Here is a 25,285-nt window from a genome sequence, read left to right on the forward strand (position 1 = left end):
AGAGCACAGCCCTCCTGACACCTTGATTTCAGGATCCTAAACTCCTGAACAGTGAGAGAATTTCTGTTGTTTCAAGATACCAGTTTGTGATCATGTGTTATGGCAGTCTCAGAAAACTAATACAGCTTAGAAACAGAAATGTGTTTTCTGTGAAATTCCCCCCAGATCTTGGCACCACATGAGTTCAATCAGATAATATTTGGGATTTCCCAGTGACTCCTTTCTCAATAAACACCTGACCAAGCGACTCCTTTCTCAGCAAACACCTGACCCCACACCCCAGACTCCAGTCATGAGGAACCACTCAGTGTCTCAGAACAGGAGACAGTGTGACATCTTTGTGATCCAGCTCTGAGAAAAGATCCAGGGTATTTTTCAGGCTTCTGAACACCCTGGAAAGATAGTATGCTTATATTTTGTTTAAAAAATTTAAAATGCAACTATTATATGCCAGGTCCTGTGTGGGCACTTTACATATGTTGATTTACTTTAATCCCTACAGCAACCCTACTACTATTTTAAAGCTGAGAGAGGGGAACTGACTTGCCTTGGGATACATAGCTCAAAGGTGGCAGAGCCAAGATTCCAAAGTGCCTGATTCCTATTGTGTCTGACTCTAAAACACTATGTTCTTTCGCTATGTTCATCCAGGTGGTGGAAAAATTCAGTCTGGGAGCAAAAAAACGAAGATCAATATCCTGCAGAATGACTCATGCTATTTATTGTAGAAGGAATTACTGGAGATGATATATCATTGTGGATCACAGAAGTCTTCGTGGAAGAGGTGGCATTTGAGCCGGGCCTTCACTGAAAAAAAAAACCAAACATTTCCTGATTCTCTGTCAGGCACTGGGGATCCAGAGATTAATCAGACAAGGTCCTTTTTTGCTTGAGGAATTCACAGCATTGTGTGTGTGTGGGAAGGAGGGTGGCTGCTTGTGTGTGTTAAAAGACAATGTGGCCAGGCCCAGTGGCTCATGCCTGTAATCCCAATACTTTGGGAGCCCGAGGCTGGAGGATCGCTTGAGCCTGGGAGTTTGAGACTAGCCTGGAAAATATGGCCAGGACCCCATCTTTACAAAAAATTTAAAAATTAGCTTGGTGTGGTGGCATGTGCCTGTATTCCCAGCTACTTAGGAGGCTTAGGTAGGAGGATCACTTGAGCCCAGGAGGTCGAGGCTGCAGTGAGCCGTGATTTTGCCACTGCACTCCAGCCTGGGCGAAAGAATGAGGCAGAGTTAAAAAAAAAAAAAAAAAAAAGGATAATCCAGACCTACGGTACGGTCAAAATTCCTAACTCAAGGTCCCAGAGAGGCTCAGAGAAGCCTTTTGGAAGAAGGGACTCCTGCCCCAGCTAAGACTGATGGATAAGTAGCAAAGGCTTTCTAGGGACGGCACAAGCAGCCCACCTGAAGCGGTGAATCTGGCGTCCTGGGTGCCTGGCACACCTTGTAGCTCAGCGTACTAGTTAGTGGAGTGCGAGAAAGGGCGTGTACTTGTGGGTTGGAGTTGGTCATGAAAAAGCTGGTGGGACTGCCCAACGGTTCTCAGGTCCCAGTGCATCCTGCGTGGTGGCTCTCCGCTGAACCATAAAGCATTCCTTTTCAATCCCTGCACGCTGATGAGAACGCCGGGAAAAGACTGCGCAAGGTGCCTGCCAAGGCAGACAAGCGTTCGCCACCCAGCTGGCTTCCAAGCGGGTCCTCGCCCTCCACCGGAGGCCTGTTACCACGGCAACCAGCGAGGGCGGAAGTGGCTCAGAAGACCGATATTCCCTAATCAGGTGACTCTCCCGCCTCCTGCACGTGACACTGGAGCCCAGGCGCGCACTCTACCTAATCAAGACCTCACCCCTCTTTCCCTTTACTGACAATTGACAGCGACCTCGTGCAATGGCCCTCCCGCCTCCACCAGGACCCTCTGCCCGTTGGTAGTGAATAAACCAATTAGACTGGGAAAAAAAAGAAGCACCGCCCCAGGTTTCACCGCGGCCTGACAGACGCAATTGAGGCCATCCTCGAGTCCCTCCGCCCCCAAGTTCAGTACGGCCAGCGATGGACAGACCTTCTACCCAATAGCACGCCCCTTTTCTGCCGTTGGGTCCCGCCCCTTGAGGGCTAAGCCAATGAGCGCGCCGGATCTCGGCAGGGTGGAGGGGTTGCACTGCGGTAATATGGCTCTTCCTTAGCCAGCGGCGGCAGCGGCGGCGGCAGCGGCGGCGGCCACTGTCTGGACGGAGCAGTCCTGCTTGTCGGGTGGCGGGTTTCTAGGCTGCAGGAGCTTGGCAGGTCGTGGTTAGGAGGCGGCGGCGGATGCCGGAGGAGTGGGCGCCTAGCCGCTTGGCGGCTCCTGGATCCAGATGAGCGCCTCCGCGTCGGTCGGGGGCCAGGTCCCTCCGCCACCCCCGGGCCCGGCCGCCGCGCTGCCTCCCGGTTCTGCCGCGCGGGCCCTGCATGTGGAGCTGCCGTCTCAGCAGGTAAGCCCTCGCGGGTCGCAGCCCTCGGGAGGGACTCGGGCAGGCCCGCGTGGAGAGCCTGCTGGCTCTGGGTTGGCCCCACGAGCCGGGACACCCAGAGCAGGAACCCGGAGGGCTCGCGGGACTGAGGAAGACTGTGAGGAGATATTGTACGGGGAGGGGTCCAGTGATGGCCGAACCTCCGGGAGATCCCGGAGTCCTAGGAGAATCCCGTTACAGGAGATGGACTTGTGAGGGGACAAGCAGCCAGCCAGCGAAAGTCCCTGGGGCCCCGGCCCGAGGCCACCTCCCCCAACGCAAGGAGCCGGGATTCCCCCGCGTAGATCATCTCCCTCGTTTCCCGCGGGAAGGGACCCGGGGAAGCCCCTGTGTCCCACGGGCCACAGCGAAAGCACTTTTTCTTTCTTTCCCCACCTGGCCATCCCCGCTTACGGAGAAACCAGTTTGTACTCTTCGTGCAAGAGCCCTGGAGGAGACTTTGGGGTGTCTACCATTTGCTTTAATCTCCCTTGATTATTAAGTATTCGGCCTCTTTAGAGAAATGTATTTGAGACTTGGGGGTTTCCTTCCTAATTCTCCGAGTCTCAAGGAACGCATCTTAATAATTAGGAGGACTCTTTCCTTCTTCATTCCCTCCAGTGAGTCTCTGTGGAAGGAGGATTTGATGTATATATTCATGTGTTCCTCCATCCTTTAAGAAGGGCTTTGAGGACTTCTTGGCTCTGCCTTGTAGGGAGATAAGAAGGGGGAAACACTGACTTTGGAGGTCTGACAAAACTCTTTGTTTCACTCACATATCTGTAGAGTGCTTGCCTCCTTATATCAGTTGCCTTCCTTCTGTCCCTCAAGGGAGATTTTGCAGGAGTCTTAGCATTAAAGAGACCTAAAGAAAGTACCTTTCACCCTCTCCCTTTATTCCTCCTTCCAAGAAGAGGATCTAGGAGAAACTATCATTTATTGAGACCCTACCGTGTTGGATTTGTGCAAAGGGCTCAGTGGCCATTAGTTCACTGAATTTTCGCAACTCTGTGAGATAACTGTTTTTATTACCCCCATTTGGCAGTTGAAGAAACAGGGGCTTGTCCAGAGCCTTCCAGTTGGTAAGTGGTGGGACTGGGTTGCAGAATCCAGTGTCTGACTCTGCAGCCATGCACGTTCTTGAGACTTGGGCAGCCTTCTTCCACCACCTTTACACAGGACAGAGTGAGTTCCTTCATACACCCCTCCAACTTTTCATCAGCTGCCAGTGGGACTTAGGAAGGATTCACAAAGAGGAAGGGAGAGGTTGTGGGGGAGAGAGTGGTTGAAAAGTGAAATGGATTTGAATGCAGTAAAAGAGGCAGGGGCTAAAGGGAAGAGAGGAGTTGGAGATAATAACCACTGTGGTTGCCATTGAATAGGCAGACGGAAGAGCTTACAGTAGCAACGGCTTTTTGTGTGACTACTACCTACTACCGAAGAGGATTGAAAAGATACCATGTGCCCTGGTTTTGTGATGCTGTTGGCAGGGAATTTCTGAATAGTAGGAGTTTGAGGGTAGTGGGAGTTTGGATTGTATTGTGAGATACTGGAAGAGGGTAGAAGTCTGGCTAGGGAGACACATCTCTGGAGTGAGCATTAATGTGAGTTTTTGTATGTGTAGGAGGTAGAGTGTGAGGGTGGATACTGGGAGAGGAAATAGGGAGCACCCTTAGAAACAGCCTGGAGAAGTCCTAAGGAGTTCAGGGGCCAAGAAGGGTTTAATTTGGGGGAGCTTTGAGAGCATGTGGTATTAGGAAAGAGAAAGCATCATTTACTTCATAGAGCATGTTCTCTGATAACAGTTCACAGTTTAACACTGGGAAAACTAATGCAAACAAACTGTTGATAGAATAATTTCAGCCTCATTTGTTAGTGTTTGTCAAACTTTTGGATTGGTGCCGAGGGATATATAGTGGCTTAAGTGTACAGCTGAATGCTATATGAGTGCCGAGTATGCTATTTACAGCTTTCTGGGGGTGTCATCCTTGAATTCTTGGAAGGCAGCCTATATAACAAAGCACTTTTACTTTTGCAGTTGACATTAATTTAGCTTTTGGGGTCAAAATGCTCAGTTTTTAGTGTATAAATAGTATCAATAAAATTTTGTTGAAGTTTTATTTGTATATAGTTAAGTGCACAGATTATTATTATTCAGTTGATGAATTGTCACCAAGGGAACAGTTATGTAAGCACTACCCAGATTAAGAAATACAAAATTGGCCGGGCGCGGTGGCTCAAGCCTGTAATCCCAGCACTTTGGGAGGCCGAGACGGGCGGATCACAAGGTCAGGTGATCGAGACCATCCTGGCCAACACGGTGAAACCCCGTCTCTACTAAAAAAAAAAAAATACAAAAACTAGCCCGGGCGAGGTGGCGGGCGCCTGTAGTCCCAGCTCCTCGGGAGGCTGAGGCAGGAGAATGGCATAAACCCGGGAGGCGGAGCTTGCAGTGAGCTGAGATCCGGCCACTGCACTCCAGTCCGGGCGACAGAGCTAGACTCTGCCTCAAAAAAAAAAAAAAAAAAAAAAAAAAAGAAATACAAAATTTTGGTTGAGTGCAGTGGCTCATGCCTGTAATCCTAGCACTTTGGGAGGCTGAGGTGGGGGGATCACTTGAGGCCAGAAATTTGAGAACAGCCTGGCCAACTTGGCGAAACCCCGTCTCTACTAAAAATACAAAAATAAAATAAAATAAATAGCCAGATGTGGTGGTGCACATTTGTAATCCTAGCTACTTGGGAGGCTGAAGCAGGAGAATCGCTTGAACCTGGGAGGCGCAGGTTGCAGTGAGCTGAGATTGTGCCACTGCACTCCAGCCTGGGTGACAGAGTGAGACTCAGTCTTAAAAAAAAAAAAAAACTCCAAAATTATTGACATCCTGGAAGTCCTCCTTATGTTCTCTCCCATCTCTACTTTTCCTTTTTCTCTAAAGGAACCACTTTTCTGATTTCTAATGTAAAAGATCAGTTTTTGCCTATTCTTGAGCTTTGTATAAATGGAGTTGTGCAAACTGTATTTTTTTGTGTCTGGTTTCTTTTACTCAGTATTGTTAGAGTCATGGAGTATCTGTGTATGTCTAATTTTTTTTTTTTTTTTTTAGCATTACTTTGTTGTCTTTTTTTGCTTTTACAAAATTTCAAGGTTTAGATAAATTGGAATGTCAGTTGTTAACTTTCCTTTAAATAATACTTTCAAAACCATACATTTTAATACATCCCATACTAGTTGGCAAGGTATCAATTTTTGTTTTTGAGACAGAGTCTAGCTCTGTTGCCCAGGCTGGAGTGCAGTGGTGCGATCTCCGCGGATTGCAACCTCTGCCTCCTGGGTTCAAGTGATTCACCTGCCTCAGCCTCCCAAGTAGCTGGGATTACAAGCGTCTGCCACCACACCCAGCTAATTTTTGTATTTTTAGTAGAGACGGTGTTTCACTGTGTTGGCCAGGCTGGTCTCGAACTCCTGACCTTGTGATCCTCCCGCCTCAGCCTCCCAAAGTGCTGGAATTACAAATGTGAGCCACTGTGCCTGTCAGGTATCAATATTTCTAAACAAATAAGCCCTGTTGGTTTAGGATTTCTATGATAAAGTTAAAGCATAGATTCAGTGGTTCCAGCCTTCTTCCAAGATGGGGTTTGTCAACCTTGGGACTGTTGACATTTTGGAATGAAGATGGACATTACATGTTTAGCCACATCCCAAGATATCAGCAGGACCTCCCCAGTCCTGACAATCAAAAATGAGTTCAGACATGGCCAAATGTTTCTTAGGGGGCAAAACTACCCCTAGTTGAGAACCACCTTTCTAAGGTGTATTTTCATTTTAGGATAGAGAATAATATCCTTATTATTATCGACTCATTTATTCCAATCTTCATTAAGTCCTGTTGATTCTAGAAGTGGCTGTAATGTTTAAAAAGTTAACACTGCAAACACCTGAACTTTTCCATGTATGAGTACTAACTATAGTCTGTATCAGCCCCTGGACAGTATCAGGTGGGACTACTACTTAATTTTGTCTCCTTTTGCTTCTGTGTGATCTTACTTTACTGTAATTTGAGCAAGAACTAGTCACACTTTTTTTTTTTAAACACTTTTGTTTGTTTGTTTGTTTTTGATTTTTGAGACAGTTTTACTCTGGTCACCCAAGCTGGAATGCAGTGGTGCGATCTCCTCTCACTGCAACCTGCCCCTCCCGGGTTCAAGCGATCCTCCTACCTCAGCCTTCCGCATAGCTGGGACCACAGGCCGTGCCACCATGCCCAGCTAATTTTTGTATTTTTAATAGAGATGGGGTTTCACTATGTTGGCAGGCTGGTCTTGAACCCCTGTCCTCAGGTGATCTGCCTGCCTTGGCCTCCCAAAGTGCTGGGACTACAGGTGTGAACCACCGCGCCCGGCCCAAAACAAACTATTTTTTAGAAAGTTTTGTTTCTATTTTTGACCGAGCATGGTGGCTCATGCCTATAATACCAGCACTTTGTGAGGCCGAGGCAGGATGATCACTTGAGGTCAGGAGTTTGAGACCAACCTGGCCAATATGATGAAACCCTGTCTCTGTTAAAAATAGAAAAATTAGCCAGGTGTGGTGGCAGGTACCTGTAATCCCAGCTATTCGGGAGGCTAAGGCAGGAGAATTGCTTGAACTTGGGAGGCAGAGGCTGCAGTGAGCTGAGATGGTGCTGTTGCACTCCAACCTGGGTGACAAGAGTGAAACTCTATCTAAAAAAAAAATTATTTCTATATTTTTATTTTTATTTTTTTTAGAGACAAGATCTTGCTCTGTTGCCCAGTCTGGAGTACAATGTTGTGATCGATCATTGGCTCCCTGAGGCCTCAACCTCCTGAGATCAAGTGATTCTCTTGCCTCAACCTCCCTAGTATCTAGGACTACAGGCATGTTCCCACCATGCCCAGTTCATTTTAAAATTTTTTTCATAGAGATGGGGTCTTGCTGTCTTGCCCAGGCTAGTCTCAAACTCCTGGCCTCAAGAAATCCTCCTGCTGTGGCCTCCCAAAGTGTGGGATTATAGGTATGAGCCACTATGCCCAGCCAGAAAAGTTTTATATTTATAGAAAAATTGAGAAGATACTACAGAAAGTTCCCATATACTCTACACCTGGTTTCACTTATTCACTTATTCTGGTTTATTTTATTTTATTTTATTTCATTTATTTTTTTTTGAGACAGAGTCTCGCTCTGTTACCCAGGCTGGAGTGTAGTGGTGTGATCTCCGCTCACTGCAACCTCTACCTTTCAGGTTCAAGCGATTCTCCTGCCTCTGCCTCCTGAGTAGCTGGGATTACAGGCATGAGCCACTGTGCCTGGCTAATTTTTGTATTTTTAGTAGAGATGAGGTTTTGCCATGTTGGCCAGGCTGGTCTTGAACTCCTGACCTCAGGTGATCCGCTCGCCTTGGCCTCCCAAAGTGCTGGGATTACAGGTGTGAGCCACCGCACCCGGCCTCACTTATTCTTAACATCTGCCTTGACATATGGTACATTTGTTAGAATTAATGAACCAATATTGGTATATTATTGACTAAAAAAATCCATAGTTTATTTAGATTTTCTTAGTTCTAAACAACTGTGGCCAGGCCTGGTGAGCACTCTGGGAGGGTGAGGCAGGAGGATCCCTTGAGCCTGGGAGGTCAAGGCTGCAGTGAGCCCTGATTGCACCACTGCACTCCAGCCTGGAAGACTGTAATTAAATGTGATTAACTGTATATACAACATAAAATTTGCTGTTTAAATATTTTTAAAGTATACAATATAGTGGCATTAAAAACACACTTAATGTTGGCTGGGCGCGGTGGCTCAAGCCTGTAATCCCAGCACTTTGGGAGGCCGAGATGGGCGGATCACGAGGTCAGGAGATCGAGACCATCCTGGCTAACATGGTGAAACCCTGTCTCTACTAAAAAATACAAAAAACTAGCCGGGCGAGGTGGCGGGCGCCTGTAGTCCCAGCTACTCGGGAGGCTGAGGCAGGAGAATGGTGTAAACCCGAGAGGCGGAGCTTGCAGTGAACTGAGATCCGGCCGCTGCACTCCAGCCTGGGTGACAGAGCGAGATTCTGTCTCAAAAAAAAAAAAAAAAAAAAGAAACTTAAAAAAAAAAACCACACTTAATGTTATACAGCCATCATCACTGTATATTTCCAGAATGTTTACATCATCCCAAACAGAAAACAACTCCCCATTCTCACCTCCTACCAGCCCCTGGTAAATTCGGTTCTACTTTCTGTCTCTATGAATTTGACTATTCTGGGTACCTCATATAAGTGGCATCATACATTATTTGTCCTTTTATGTTTGGCTTATTTCTTTTTTTTTTTTTTCCTTTTTGTGGAGAACGGGGTCTCGCTGTATTACCCAGGCAGGTCTCGAACTCCTGGGCTCAAGCTATCCTCCCGCCTCTGCCTCCCTGAGAGCTGGGATTACAGGCGTGAGCCACTGCGCCCGGCCCATGTTTGGCTTATTTCACTTTGCAATGTTTTCAAGGTTCCTCCATGTTGTAGGGTATGTTAGAATCTCATTCCTTTTAAGGTGGATGGTATTCTGTTGTATGTATATACTACATTTTGTTTATTCATTCGTCTCTTGATGGGTCCTTTCTTTGTTTGCTTGTTTGTTTTGAGACAGGGACTCACTCTGTTGCCCAGGCTAAAGTGCAGTGGCATGATCATGGCTCACTGCAGCCTTGACCTCCTGGGGTCAAGTGATCCTCCCACCTCAGCACCCCCGCAAATAGCTGAGACTACAATGACATGTGCCTCCACGCCCAACTAATTTGAAAATTTTTTGTAGAAATCAGTCTCACTCTGGTCTCAAACTCTTGGGCTCAAGAGATCCTCCTTGCTTGGCTACCCAAAGCAGTGTTGAGATTACAGCATGAGCCACCATGCCCAGCCAACTCTTAGTTTTTACCTGATGTCCTTCTTCTGTGCCAGGATCTTGTCTGGATACCACATTGTATTTAGTTGTTCTGTCTCTTGCCTCCTCTTAGTTGTGGCAGTTCCTCAGACTTTCCTTGTTTTTGATGACTGACGGTTTTGAGTATTCGTCAGGTGTTTTGTAGGAAGCCACTCTATTGGAATTAGTCTGCTGTTTTTTCTTTTTTTTTTTTTTTGAGACGGAGTCTCGCTCTGTCGCCCGCGCTGGAGTGCAGTGGCCAGATCTCAGCTCACTGCAAGCTCTGCCTCCCGGGTTTACGCCATTCTCCTGCCTCAGCCTCCCGAGTAGCTGGGACTACAGGCGCCCGCCACCTCGCCCGGCTAGTTTTTTGTATTTTTTAGTAGAGACGGGGTTTCACCGTGTTCGCCAGGATGGTCTCGAACTCCTGACCTCGTGATCCGCCCGTCTCGGCCTCCCAAAGTGCTGGGATTACAGGCTTGAGCCACCGCGCCCGGCGTCTGCTGTTTTTTCTTACGATTGCTAGGGTGGTGGTGTTTTGGGAGCAAGACTCAAGAGGTAAAGTGCTATTTTCATCATACATTATGTACATATTATTAACATGATTTATCATTTTTTTTTTGCTTGTTTGTTTGTTTTGTTTTTTTGTTTTTTTTTGAGGCAGAGTTTCACTCTTGTTGCCCAGGCTGGAGTGCAATGGCGTGATCTCAGCTCACTGCAACCTCCACCTCTCAGGTTCAAGCGATTCTTCTGCCTCAGCTTCCTGAGTAGCTGTGATTACAGGCGCCCACCACCACGCCAGGGTTTCACCATGTTGGTCAGGCTGGTCTTGAACTCCTGACCTCAGGTGATCCACCCACCTTGGCCTCTCAAAGTGCTGGTATTACAGGTGTGAGCCACCATTCCTGGCTGATTTATCACTGTTGATACTAACTTTTATCACCAGCTGTGGTAGCATATGACAGGAAAAGCAAACTAGCTGTTTTCTCCTATTACACTATTATACCCTCAACATATATATTAGATTATATATAATCTATATATTAGATTTGGGGGGTTTAGATGTGTGGGGGTTTTCCCCATACACCAAGCGATTCTCTAGTGATGGTGTCCTATGATTCAATTCAATTCTGCTACAATCTCCTTAGAGTTAGTATCATATTCCACAAGTTAAAGGCTCAGTCCCATAAAACTGTCCCCTACTTCACATGCCAGTCGTTAAGTCTGGGTCTCTGGAACTTCTGTCCAACTGGCTATAAATTGGAGGTTCTTATGTTCCCCTCCTCAGGCTCAGTCATTTACTAGAGCAGCAACTGGAACTCAAGAAGGCACCTTGCTTGCACTTACTGTTTTTTTTGTTTAAATAAACAATATTACACAGGATACGGATGAACAGCCAGGTGGAAGATATGCATAGGGAACAGGGAACAGTATGGGGGTAATGGCCCTGAGCTTTCATGCCCCCTCATAGCAGCTCCACCCTCCACATGTTCAGCAACCCAGAAACTCTCCAAAACCTGTAGTTCTGTGATTTTTATGGAGGCTTCATCGTGTAGGCGTGATCAATTATTAAGTCAGTCTTTAGTTCCCTCTCTCCTTCCTGGAGGATGGGGAGTGGGGCTGAAAGTTCCAAGCTTTTTTTTTTTGAGACGGAGTCTCGCTCTGTCGCCCAGGCTGGAGTGCAGTGGCCGGATCTCAGCTCACTGCAAGCTCCGCCTCCCGGGTTCACTCCATTCTCCTGCCTCAGCCTCCCGAGTGGCTGGGACTACAGGCGCCCGCCACCTCGCCCGGCTAGTTTTTTGTATTGTTTAGTAGAGACGGGGTTTCACCGTGTTAGCCAGGATGGTCTCGATCTGCTGACCTCGTGATCCGCCCGTCTCGGCCTCCCAAAGTGCTGGGATTACAGGCTTGAGCCACCGCGCCCGGCCTAGTTCCAAGCTTCTGATCATGGCTTGGTCTTTCTGGTGACCATCCTCCTTCTAGGAGCCCACCAAGAGTTGTCTCATTAGAACAAAGGATGTTCCTCTCACCTAGGAAATGCTGAGGTACTAGGCGTTGTGTCTGGAACTGGGGTCAAAGACCAAATATTAAAAGTAAAGATTTTCTAGCACCCCTGTGGCACCCAGGGAATGACAGAGGTTTTAAGAGCTCTGCACCAGGAACTGTGTACAAAGACCAAAGTATACATTTATTATTATAAGTTAAAAGGCCACAGGTAGTGTTTGTCAGGTTTCTCTGCTGTAAGGTTACTCTTCCTCCCCTTCCCTCTATACTGTAGTGTTCGGAAGGAAGTCACTATGTGTAGTCCACACTTGAGTGAGATCTGTGCTCCCCCTTCTTGAGGGTAGTGTAGCTACATAAATTATTTGGAATTTTTCTGTATGGGAGATTAAATCATGGCTCACTGCAGTCTCTAACTCCTGGACTCAAGTTATGTGCCTCAGCCTCCCAAGTAGCTGGGACCACAGGTGCACACCACCATGCCTAGTTCATTTTTTAATTTTAATTTTTGTAGAGAAAGAGTCTTGCTATATTGTCCAGGCTGGTCTCTAACTCCTGGCTTGAAGCAATCCTCCTGTCCTGGCCTCCCAAAGCGTTGGGATTACAGGCATGAGCCACTGCACTGGGCAGGTAACTTTAAAGTCACACAGAATGTCAACAAAGGGTCTACAATCTAGGTGTTTCCTGTTTGCCCTAGACACCCATTCTTTGCAGGGTTCTAGTGAAAAGTTTTAATTACCTCAGAGTTTGGTACCATCAGGCTTTATATTTTATTTCCTACAGCACTTGTGCCTAACACTGTGCTGATGATTTAGTAGGAACTCATGTACAATTTTTTTTGTTTATGAGTCTTTCCCTTGAATAACTTTACAGCCTAAAGAGAACAAGCAAAGATTGGATTCAATGGTATTGAAACCCATACAAAAAAAAAAAAAAAAAAAAATGATAGAAGCAGAAAAGTAGATCTAAAGCTTGATTTTGCCGCACAGGATAAATATTTTCCCCTTGTATGTTTATGTTTATTTGGATACCCTACTTTTGTAAATCTAATTTAATCATCTTTCTATTATTAAAAAAATCAGTTTTATTGGCAAGGCCGTTCATCTTATCAGAAACATGTGCCTCATGCAATGCACTACCATGCTGTGTACATTCATTCCTTCTGCAAATATTTACTAAGCCCCTTGTAACTCAAAGAAAAAATGTAATATATAGTTCAGTACCTACAAAGTAATATGATGGCAATTTTTGTGTTGCTTTGGCTCTTGTAAATAAAATGATATGAGGAAACCTCAGAAACTTAAGATATCAGCATCTTGAAATCATTATTTTTTATGTGACAAAATGCTATTAGGAATTTATGTTTTTTGTTTGTTTCTCTTTTTCCTGTGAAAATGAGTTTTTTTTGGAAAGGAAAAGCTATGTTTATTTAGTGTTTACCTTACAGCGTCTCTACAGGATCACAGTTCTTTGTGGTAGAAAATTCAGAAGTGAAACTGACTAGAAATAGAGCACAAGGAGAATTGAAACTAATAAGTTGGGCCTGAAGTGAAATGTATGGTAGAATGAAAAAAAATTAGATTTTCGTAGTTTCTAAATGTGTATTTTTGATCAGCTGTGTATTTTTACCTGTCAGACATGTTACTGCTGGGGAGAAAAAGAAATTTGTCGTTTTTAACATACTGGAATGTGTACAGCTACAAACTAAAGGTGTTTTAGAAAAATTAAAGACATCTTTCTGAAGAGAGAGGTTGAAACATTTTAGGTTTATGCTTTGTTTTAGGTTTAGTGACATAAATAATGTCTTTTTTTTTTTTTGAGACAGAGTTTCTGTGTTGTCGCCCAGGATGGAGTGCAATGGCACGATCTCAGCTCACTGCAACCTCTGCCTCCCAGGTTCAAGTAATTCTCCTGCCTCAGCCACCCAAGTAGCTGGGATTACAGGCCCCTGCCACCCCGCCTGGCTAATTTTTTTTTTTTTTTTGAGACGGAGTCTTGCTCTGCCACCCAGGCTGGAGTGCAGTGGCCGGATCTCAGCTCACTGCAAGCTCCGCCTCCCGGGTTTACGCCATTCTCCTGCCTCAGCCTCCCGAGTAGCTGGGACTACAGGCCTCCGCCACGTCGCCCGGCTAGTTTTTTGTATTTTTTAGTAGAGACGGGGTTTTACCGTGTTAGCCAGGATGGTAATTTTTGTATTTATAGTAGAGATGGGTTTCACCACATTGGCCAGGCTGGTCTCAAACTCCTGACCTCAGGTGATCCACCTGTCTCGGCCTCCCAAAGTGCTGGGATTGCAGGCGTGAGCCACCATGTCTGGCCAGTAATGTCTTATATTGTTAAATTTTTTCAATGCCTTGTACAATATTTTAGCAGTTGCCTCCTTAGATTATAAAGGTAGAGGAGTACACGCAGAATGGAAACTTGACATTGGAATTTTACAATTCATAGTACACCTTCTTGATTTAGTATCACATAACCTTGTTTTCCCTCTTATTTTAAGATGGAAACATGGATTTTGAATCATGGAATTTTACAGATGCAAAACCTGAAACCCTCCAAGGTGAAACTGTTTGCCTGGCCACAGACTTGTTCTATCTGTTTATTCTTGCCCTAAAGTATTTAGTGAAGAGTATTAGTTTAACAGATCTGTGTTGTGTCTTGTTCCTGCTTGTGCTGGAGAAATAAACAGAACCTGGGTCTTGTAAACAGTTCCACTGTTCTTGGCTGGGTGTGTTGAGAAGTTGTTTCTTTTTTTTTTTTTTGAGATGAAATTTTGCTCTTGTCACCCAGGCTGGAGTGCAGTGGGTGGTGTGATCTCGGCTCACTGCAACCTCCACCTCCTGGGTTCAAGCGATTCTCCTGCCTCAGCCTCCTTAGTAGTTGGGATTACAGGTGCCTGCCAGCACGCTTGGCTGATTTTTGTAATTTTAGTAGAGATAGGGTTTCACCACGTTGGCCAGGCTGGTCTCGAACTCCTGACCTTAGGTGATCCACCCAATTTGGCCTCCCAAAGTGCTGGGATTACAGGCGTGAGCCACCGTGCCTGGCCAAGAACTTGTTTCTTTTTCTTTTCTTTTAAGACGGAGTCTCGCTCTGTGGCCAGGCTGGAGTGCAGTGGCACAATCTTGGCTCACTGAAACCTCCATCTCCCGGGTTCAAGTGATTCTCCTTCCTCAGCCTCCAGAGTAGCTGGGATTACAGGTGCCCACCACCACTCCCAGCTAATTTTTTGTGTCTTTAGTAGAGATGGGGTTTTACCATGTTGGCCAGGCTGGTCTCAAACTCCTGGTCTCGTGATCTGCCCGCCTCTGCCTCCCAAAGTGCTGGGATTACAGGCGTGAGCCACTGCTCTTGGCCAAGAACTTGTTTCTTAAACTTCACTCGATGCTTTGGCACTTTAGCCTCACAGCTTTGGGGATTTTAGGCTAGAATTGAAATGGAGGAGAGGCTGTATTTTAACGTTCTCTTTATCAGAGTCCACCCTCCACCTCCCTTTTATGGTGTGAATTAGAGTGAAACTTTGGAATGTCCCTCTCGAGCTTAAATGATCAGTCTTCTGTTTTGTCCCTGGGTACTTACCATGCCTATCTTTTTTTTTTTTTTTTTTAATATTCTACTTCTGTTCTCTGCCTCTTTAAGTTTCTGAAAGAGTAACCATCTGGTGATTGTGGGGTTTTTGATGGCAAGGGTTTTATTCTATGTAATATTTGGTGTTGACTGCTGTAGACCCTATGTAGTAGTAATGTCATTAGGCATTTTACTTATCCATTCTTTGTGAAAACTCCAGTATAGTGTGCTTATTGATTAAGAGGCTGAGAATGATAATGCTGAAGTTGAGCATCAAAACTTACCACTTTGGAGTCTTTGTTGGTCCATTGAAATAGCTGGCATTTTTTCCTACTGTGGTTTTTATAATGCCCAAAAGATGCAGTCAGACATTTTTGAAAATAATGAGTAATACCAGGAAGCTGAAACTAGCAGCAGCCTTTGGCTTTTGTCAGTAAACTCCTGGGAAAGAAAAAAGGGATGACATAAAAGTAAAAGTGAGAATCAGACTTAATAGATCATAAAAGTAAACCTGAGAATCAGGCTTATTATCTGTTTTTTTTTTTTTCTTCAGGAAAAACTTTATACTCTTTAACATGAGTGTACCTTTTGTGATTAAGGGTTTAGCATTAGTGAATACAAGTAATTCATGTGTTCATATTCGCCCAGGTTAAAACTAATTCTGGGCCGAGTGTGGTGGCTCGTGCCTTAATCCTAGCACTTTGGGAGACTGAGGCAGGTGGATCACCTGAGGTTAGGAGTTCGACACCAGCCCGCACAACATGGCGAAATCCCATCTCTACTAAAAATATAAAAAATTAGCTGGACGTGGTGGCAGGTGCCTGTAATCCCCGCTACTCAGGAGGCTCAGGCAGAAGAATCGCTTGAACCCAGGAGGCGAGGTTGCAGTGAGCCGAGATCACGCCACTGCACTCCAGCCTGGGCAACAAGAGCAAAACTCTGTCTCAAAAACAAACAGACCAATAAAAAACTAATTCTGAGTGCAGGATAGGAAAAACTGAGAGATAGCCATTTATTCAATAGATACTTTTAAAGTGCCTTGTTTGAATTGTTAGACACAGGATTCGGAACTGTACGTCTTGTGTCTGCCAACCTACTTACGTCTTTCAGGGAACATGAACTATTTCCTTCCTCAATTCCAATCATTCTTTTGTATGACAGCTAATCCAGAAAACTGAACTCTTAAAAAATACCGAATAAAAATAATCTTGCTTAGGATTTTGAAAAACCTTTTTTGTTTTAACATTGTCTCCTTTTAATGAAAATAAGACTGTCCTCAAGAAAATCAGTATTGCTTTCATCCACTAAAATGTTAATATCTCAGTATACATGAGAAGCAACAACATGAAGAAAGCTTTCTGGTTTTTTATTCTGAAAATAGATTATGAAGCAAGGTTGGCAGGTAGGCTGTGGGGTGCTCATTGCAGGTCTAGGATAATTTGCAGGACTATACTCATTACAGGATAGAATTGGTACCATTATAGAATTATATATATAGTAGATATTTCAGACTTGTTTTCATGCATTGACTTATTGGAGTTTATTCTACATGGAGTGTGTTTAATATAAATATAAAAATAAGGAGTAGCTGCCCAGGTACTCTGGAGTGATTGGTTGACTGGTGATAGTCATACACTTCTATCAAAAACATCAGTATAAATTGGGTGCCGTGCTATGCTCCTGTAATGCTAGCCTACCTGGGAGGCTGAGGTGGGAGGATTGCTTGAGGCCAGGAGTTTGATTCCAGCCTAGGCAATATAGTGAGACCCCCATCTCTAAAAAAAAAAAAAGTCACCAGTCTGATGATGATGATGATGATGATGATGATGATGATGAATTAATTAAATTTTGGAGACAAGGTTGCCCAGGCTGGAATGCAGTGGTGCAATCATGGTTCACCTGCAATCTGGACCGCCTTGACTTAGGTGATCCTCCCACCTTAGCCTCCTGAGTAGCCGAGACTACAGGCGTGCACCACCATGCCTGTCTAATTTATATATATATATGTGTGTGTGTGTGTGTGTACATATATATATATGTGTATATATACATACACACATATGCAAAAATAAATACACATACCCACACGTATATATATATATTTTTGGTAGAGACAGGGTTTTGCTGCTGGGACTACAGTTGCGCGCCACCATGCCTGGCTAATTTTTGTAGTTTTTCTGGTAGAGATGGGGTTTTGCCATGTTGCCCAGGCTGGTCTCAAACTCCTGAGCTCAAGCAGTCTGCCCACCTTGGCCTCCCAAAGTGTTGGGGTTACAGGTGTGAGCCATTATACCCAGCCAGTCTGGTTATTAGATGAGGACACTGTAGAGTTGCAGAATTTCTTTTTGGTTTCTTTTTTTGAGACACTGGGTCTCATTATATTGCCCAGGGTCAGGCTGAAGTATAGTGGCTATTCACAGGTAATGCACTACAACCTTGAACTCCTGGGTTTTAAATGGATCCTTCTGCCTTAGCCTCTGTAGTAGCTGGGACTATAGATGTGTGCGACTGTACCCTGCTGAATTGCAGAATTTCTTAATTGCAAACTAGTGCATTTTTGATATTGTACAACTACCCAAAAACTACTAAAAAATTAGAAAGCTGCTTCTCATGGATACCCAGACATTAACATTTTAGCGAATGAAAGCAATACCACTTTTCTCAATGACATTCTTGTCTTCGTTAAGGTGTCCTGTAAAGATCAGTGTAATATGGAAGACTTTCTTAACTGTGACCCATTTTGTTTGGCTTCTTAAAGTTCATTTGAGTAATTCCTCACTTATTTAATGTTGCATAAATGTGAATGCTTGTAAATGCCAGGGACTGTCTAGGTGCTGGAAATAAAACAGCAAGCAAGACAGAGACATTGCCTTTATGGACCTTACTTTCTGGTGCATGAGTGACAAGGTGGTTAGCAAGCTTTTCTGTGAAGAACCAGATAGTGAACATGTTTCTGTCTCAGCAGGCCTCCTGGAGTCTTAGTAGCAAGTACTCAACTGGTTGCTGTAGTGCAGAAACAGCCCTATACTATATGTAAACAAATGAGTGTGACTGTATTCCAGTAAAACTTTAAGGATACTGAAATTATTAATTTTCATTTACTATGAAATATTTGTCGTCTTTTTCTTTTTATTTTTTTGAGATAAAGTCTCACTCTGTTGCCCAGGCTGGAGTGCAGTGGCATAATCTCGGCTCACTGCAGCCTCCACCTCCTGGGTTTAAGCGATTCTTGTGCCTCGGCCTCTCACGTAGCTGGGACTACAGGTGCGTGCCACCACACCTGGCTAAGTTTTGTATTTTTATTAGAGACACGGTTTTGCCATGTTTACCACATTGGTCTCCAGCTCCTAACCTCAAGTGATCTGCCTGCCTCGTCCTTCCAAAGTGTTGGGATTACAGCTGTGAGCCACTGTGCCCGGCCAATTAATTGGTATTAAATTCCTTCTGTGTATCAGATACTGCATTATACTCTAGTGTACTTCCTTCTCCAACTTCTGTTATTCTTGGAATGCCAGAATGTCTTTGAATATGGTTTTGAGGCTTCTTATAGCAAGTAAGTATTCCCTTTTTTTTTTTTTTTGGAGACAGAGTCTCGCTTTTGGCCAGGCTGGAGTGCAGTGGTGCAATCTCGGCTCACTGTATCCTCTGCCTCTTGGGTTCAAGCGATTCTCCTGCCTCAGCCTCCCGAGTAGCTGGGACTACAGGTGCATGCCACCATGCCCAGCTGATTTTTTTTTGTATTTTTAGTAGAGACTGGGTTTCACCATGTTAGCCCTGTGGTCTCGATCTCCTGACCGTGATCTACCCGCCTTGGCCTCACAAAGTGCTGGGATTACAGGCATCGCGCCCAGCCGTAAGTATTCTTTAATATGGTGTCATAGGAAGACTTGTTGTAACGCTGGTGCTGGGTATAACTAAGGTAACTTTGGAAAAAGCGCTTTGGTCTAGTCCTCATGTTCTTAAGCTTTATACAGTGAGAAGACTAGGTTATCTGTAGCTCTGTGCACATTTTTAACCTCTGTGTGCCTCCATTTCCTCAATTGCCAAATGCTTTTGTCTCGAATACTTTCATTCTACAAATATTGTGTTCAACTCTGTTCTACACCATCATTAATTCAACAGTTTTTTTTTTTTTTTTTTTTTTTTGTTGAGACGGAGTCTCGCTCTATCACCCAGGCTGGAGTGCAGTGGCCGGATCTCAGCTCACTGCAAGCTCCGCCTCCCGGGTTTCGGCCATTCTCCTGCCTCAGCCTCCTGAGTAGCTGGGACTACAGGCGCCCGCCACCTCGCCCGGCTAGATTTTTGTATTTTTTTAGTAGAGACGGGGTTTCACCATGTTAGCCAGGATGGTCTTGATCTCCTGACCTCGTGATCCGCCCGTCTCGGCCTCCCAAAGTGCTGGGATTACAGGCTTGAGCCACCGCGCCCAGCCTCAACAGTTATTTTTTGAGTTTCTACGATGTATCTCACAGTGGTTAAGAATATGGACACTAGAGCCTGATTGCTTGTGTTCAAATCCTGGTCCAGCCATTTCCTATGTGCCTAAACTAAGTTAGGCAATCTGGAAGTTACTCAGTTTCTGTGTGCCTCAGGGAGACTCAGGTAAAATGGTCATAATAATAGCCTACCTTGTAGGGTTGTTTAGAGGATTAAGTGCGTCATAAATTTCCCTAAAAAGGTGCTTGGTTTACAGTAAGTGTTCAGAAAATGTTGTTGCTACTGTCATTGCTATTCCCATTTGTCAGGCACTGAAGATACAGGATAAATGTGTCTTTGCCCTAGAGGGACTCATAATCTAGTGGGTGGCCAGGAGTTGTGGCTCACGCCTGTAATCCCAGCACTTTGGGAGGCCGAGGCGGACAGATCATGAGGTCAAGTGATTGAGACCATCCTGGTCCACATGGTGAAACCCCGTCTCTAAATTAGCCGGGTGTTGTCTATAATCCCAGCTACTTGGGGAGGCTGAGGCAGGAGAATCACTTGAGCCTGGGAGGCCGAGGTTGCAGTGAGCCAAGATTGCACCATTGCACTCCAGCCTGAGCAAAAAGAGCGAAACTCTGTCAAAAAAAAAAAGAAATCAAATCTAGTGGGTAAGACAAATATGTCACTAGGCTATTTTAGTGCAATATAAGAGATGGTTCGAAAGAAGTACTGAGATGGGAAATGCATGCTGGCAGAGGGACCAGCTTGAGCAAAAAAGAAGGTGTAAAAAGAATGGCAGATAATTGAGGCCAGAGTTTAAGGAGCTTAGAGGTGGGCGGTGGAAACAGGGAGTTGGAGAGTACAAATGCCTTTTGACTTATGATGGGGGTATGTCCTGATGAACCCACTGTTAATTAAAAATATTGCTAAGTTGAAAGTGCATTTGATAAACCTGACCTCTCAAACACCGTAGCTTAGCCTAGCCTATGTTCTCAGACACTTTCTGTTAGCCTATAGTTGGACAAAATCGTCTAACACAAAGCTGATTTTTAAACAAGTATCGAATATCTCATGTAATTTACTCATGTAATTTATTGAATGCTGACCTGAAGATGAAAAACAGGATGGCTGTATGGGCACTCCATGTATGATTTCTACTGAATGCATATTACTTTCACACCATCATAAAGTAAAAGCATCATTAAGTCAAACCGTCCTAAGTCAGGGACCATCTGTACCTAGGACAGTCTGTACTGTTCTACTTACAGCACTTCTGACGACAAATATGTTGGGTTTTCCCCCCAACATCAACCGATTCTTTTATACCAGCTGGGCATCCTTGTGTTGAGTTCAATTCTGATGCTATTTACCAGGAGTTATGACCTACAAGTTAAGGGCCCAGTCCCACAAGGCTGCTCCCACAGATGTCAGTCGCAAGTTCCAGTCGCAGGCCTCCTGTACTTCTCAGCTGTTAGCTATAAACTGAAGGTTACTGTGACCTGCTCCTTGTGGTCAGTAATTTGCTAGAATGGCTCACAGAACTCAAGAAAACATTTTATGTATTATTATAGGTTTGTGATAAAGGATACAACCTGGGGACAGCCAATGGAAGAGATAAATAGGGCAAGGGACGTGGAGCTTTCATGCCCTCTCTGGGTGCACCAGCCTCCTAGCACTTAGATGCCTCCTAGCACTTCGATCTGTCCACCATTTCAGAAGCTCTCCAAGCTCTATTTAGAGTTTCAGGGAGGTGCTATTACTTAGCCATGATTGATTATATCATTGGCTGTTGGTGATTAACACAATCTCCAGCCTCTCTCCCCTCCCTGGAGGTAGGGGGGAGGGTAGAGCTAAAAGTTCTAACCCTCTAATCAAGCCTCAGTGTTTCTGCCCTGAAGCTCTCTGAGGGACTCCCAGCCACCAGTTATCTTATTAGCATGCAAAAGACACTGTTATCACTCCAGAGATTCCAAGGGTCTTAGAAGCTCGTGTCAGGAACTGGAAACTACCAATTATTACATTATAACAAAAGATGCTTCTGTCCCCCTATACCAAGGGTTTTAGGAGCTATGTGCTAGAAACCAGGGCTGAAGACATACATTTCTTATACTATAGTGTCACAGAGAAGTTGTACTAATAGTTTGGAGTTAGATTGTAAAGGGCCATGTATGCCATGCTTTAGAATTTGGAATTTGGACATTATCCTATAGGTAGAGGAGAACAGACTGTATTTATTTTTATTTGGAAAGAATTTCAAGCTTATGGAAAAATGGGAAAACTAAAACGTTTTATTTTATAAATTTCTGTTTTTCAGAACACCTGTATACTTGTTACTCAGATTTGTCTGTTAACATTTTGTGTTCAAATCCTGGTCCAGCCATTTCCTATGTGCCTAAACTAAGTTAGGCCATCTGGAAGTTACTTATCTCTGTATGCCTTGGGGTGACTCAGGTAAAATGGGCATAATAATGGCCCATGTTGCTTCATTTGCAAGCTTGCTCTTTCTCTCTGAATATGTATAGATAAAGATCCATAATTTTATGTGAATCATTTGAAGTTGTTACATACATCATGACCCTTTACCCTTAAATACTTGAGTATGTATTTCCCGGAATAGGGATATTCTCTTTCATATCCACAGCATAGTTATCTGCAGAGTCCCTAACCCAGAGGCCCTAGAAGAATTAAAGAGACACACACACAGAAATATAGAGATGTGGAGTCGGAAATCAGGGGTCTCACAGCCTTCAGAGCTGAGAGCCTGGAACAGAGATTTACCCATGTATTTATTAACAGCAAGCCAGTGATAAGCATTGTTTCTATAGATTATAGATTAACAGTATTCCTTATGGGAAACAAAGGGGTAGGCTCTGGCTAGTTATCTGCAGCAGGAGCATGTCCTTAAGGCACAGATCGCTCATGCTATTGTTTGTGATTTAAGAATGCCTTTAAGTGATTTTCTGCCCTGGGTGGGCCAGGTGTTCCTTGCCTTCATTCCAGTAAATCCACAACCTTCCAGTGTGGGCGTCATGGCAATCACGAATATGTCACAGTGCACAGTGCTGCAGAGATTTTGTTTATGGCCAGTTTTGGGGCCAAGTTAATGGCCAGATTTTGGGGGGCCTGTTCCCAACAGTTACCAACATCAGTAAATTTAACATTGATACTTTGATCTGAAGTTCATTGGTTGATTCTATAATGTCCTTTATAGAAGTTTTCCTCCTCCAGTTCAGGATATAGTGTAGGGTAGGTATTACATTTAACTGTTGTTTCTCTAATGTAGAACATTTCCATGGCTTTTCTTTGTCTTTTTTTTTTTTAATGTCACTGTCATAATACAGACCCTGCTCCCTTTAAAAAAAAAAATAGGACATTCCTCATTTTCTGTTTATCTGATGTTTCCTCATGATTAGATTCAGATTACACATTTTCAGTTGGAATATTGCATGGGTGGTAATATGTCCTTCATAAAGTATCACTTCTGGATGTTCATTTGTCCCTCATTGGTAGTGTTAATTTTGTCAAGGTATTGTCTGATTTCTCAACTCTGATTCTTTGTGTGTGTGTACATGCATGCCCTTGCAACTAATAGTCTATAGGTAGACACTTTTAAGACCATGCGTGGAGCGGGGCACGGTGGCTCACACCTGCTATCCCAGCACTTTGGGACGCTGAGGCAGGTGGATCATGAGGTCAGGAGATTGAGACTGTCCTGGCTAACATGGTGAAACCCTGTCTCTACTAAAAATACAAAAAAATAGCCGGGCGTGGTGGCACGTACCTGTAGTCCCAGTTACTCAAGAGGCTGAGGCAGGAGAATAGAAAGAAGCTTGAACTTGGGAGGCGGAGGTTGCAGTGAGCTGAGATCGTGCCACTGCATTCCAGCCTGGGCAACACAGTGAGACTCCGTCTCAAAAACAACAACAACGAAAAAAAACCCAAAATACTTTTTGTGGCAAAGGGTCTCACTAAGTTGCCCAGGCTGGTCTTGAACTCCTAGCCTCAAGATATCTTCCCTCCTTGGCCTCTCAAATTGCTGGGATTATGTGAGCCACCATGCCCGACCTCATTTGTGTTTAGTAGGGAAAAAAAGAATATAATTATGTAATTATTGGAGAGCCATAAACTATAACTGATAACACTGGTTGCCCCAGGGGGAAGGAAATGGGTATTTGGGGCATACAGTAGTATGGAGAGACTTCACTATATCCTCTTATATTCTGTGCCTTTTGAATTGTGAACCATATGAATACATTATCTACTGTATTTTTAAAAATAGCATTAAATATACTTTTTACTTCTTATTTTTTAAGACTAGTCAAGTGTAGTAGTGAGAAGGGGGAAAGAGTAGAGCAAGTTTGATCTGTAACTGACGGTGAACACTCATTTGAGAAAACTCATTACCTTTGGATGAGCTTAAGTGTACATTTCAAAAGAAACAGAGAGATGGCAATCAACCTTTAAACACAGGTATGCGGATGACAATTTCCAGAAGCAGTATGACACAGTGGGAAGAACTCAAGTTAGAGCTTCAGCTCCACTCTAGGTGGTTCTACCACTCATTAATGAGCAAGCCACTTACTGTTTCTGAGCCTGTTTCCTCTTCCATAAAATGGAGGTATTTGCACCTGCCTACTTCTGTGGGTTACTGTATTGATCACATGAAATAATGGATATAAAAGCTCTCTAAAAAATTATGAAGTACTTTATAATATATATTTAAACAATAAAGTATTACAAAAATAAAGATGTCAAGAGAGGGATGTGGTTATTAGTGGAAGATGATGAATTTAGGCCTTTCTATTTTGAAGTAAAATGACACAGATTTAGAATTCATCTCTCTAAATAGAGGTAATTATAAGTCACAAAAGTGTAACAGATCTCTGAAGGATAAACATTCAACAAATAGGCTGGGTGTGGTGGCTCATGCCTGTAATCCCAGAACTTTGAGAGGCTGAGGTGGGCAGATCATAAGGTCAGGAGATCGAGACCATCCTGGCCAACATGGTGAAACCCTGTCTCTACTTAAAATATATATATACAAAAAATTAACTGGGTGTGGTGGTGCGTGCCTGTACTGTAGTCCCAGCTACTTGGGAGGCTCAGGCAGGAGAATCGCTTGAACCCGGGAGGCGGAGGTTGCAGTAAGCCTAAATCACGTCACTGCACTCCAGCCTGGAGACAGAGTGAGACTCTGTCTCCAAAAAAAAAAAAACCTTCAACAAATAGAAGTATAATACCGCAGAACTGGCAAGGACCCTGAAGGTTATCTAAGCCTTTGCTACTCTGCATCACTTGTATTGAAAATGCTGAGAATCTCAGGTCCCCCACCACAGACCTACTCCATCAGAATATGTACTTCGACAAGATTCCCTAGGTAATTCATACTGACATTTTAAGTTTAAAGAGCACTTGATTTGTTTTTCTAAGACCCCAGAGAGGCCATGAGAGTGAGGGAAGCGGGTCTCAGGTCCTGGTCCATCTGCGGCGTGGAAGCAGGAGGAGGTTCCTCAACCCCTAGAGGCCTGAGGAGGGGTCTCCTCCCGGGTCTTCGGCACCAACTGATTTGTTTTTCTAAGACCAGCCGAGTGGGCGCAAAAGAACCAGCGACTAGGCAAAGGGTAGGAGCGAAACTGCACATTTATTTTTGGTAACCTAAGGTGTGGGGGAGAAGTCTGTCGGCCTCCGGCAAAGGAGGCCGACAGAGTCCCCCGGTGGGGCTCTCGGACGGACTTCCCACAGTCCCGACATCCCGACAGGAGTGGGGCTGTGAGAAGGCCACGTGGCTCACTGGCCAAGAGTGGCTTTTCTAGGAGTGGGAGGGCAATAGGCGGGGCACGGGCGTGTCAGGGGGCGTTCCGCAGGTGCAACCAGGTAAATCTTGGTCT

The 25,285-nt window shown here is 44.5% G+C and overlaps 1 protein-coding gene across 3 annotated transcripts in view; it reads left to right on the forward strand.

Moving 5' to 3' along the window:
- Nucleotides 1-2,124: 2,124 nt before the first annotated feature.
- The window catches only part of UVRAG (UV radiation resistance associated), a 335,807-nt gene continuing 312,646 nt past the window's right edge, over nucleotides 2,125-25,285 (forward strand). For all 3 annotated transcript variants that reach the window (XM_023209367.1, XM_023209368.1, XM_023209369.1), the window contains exon 1: nucleotides 2,125-2,476. In XM_023209367.1, the coding sequence (XP_023065135.1) occupies nucleotides 2,360-2,476 (117 nt within the window). In that variant the 5' untranslated portion in view covers nucleotides 2,125-2,359. The remainder of the gene's footprint in view (nucleotides 2,477-25,285) is intronic.

This window comes from Piliocolobus tephrosceles, chromosome 13 (assembly GCF_002776525.5).
Source record: "Piliocolobus tephrosceles isolate RC106 chromosome 13, ASM277652v3, whole genome shotgun sequence".
In the NCBI taxonomy this organism is placed as follows: Eukaryota; Metazoa; Chordata; class Mammalia; order Primates; family Cercopithecidae; genus Piliocolobus; species Piliocolobus tephrosceles.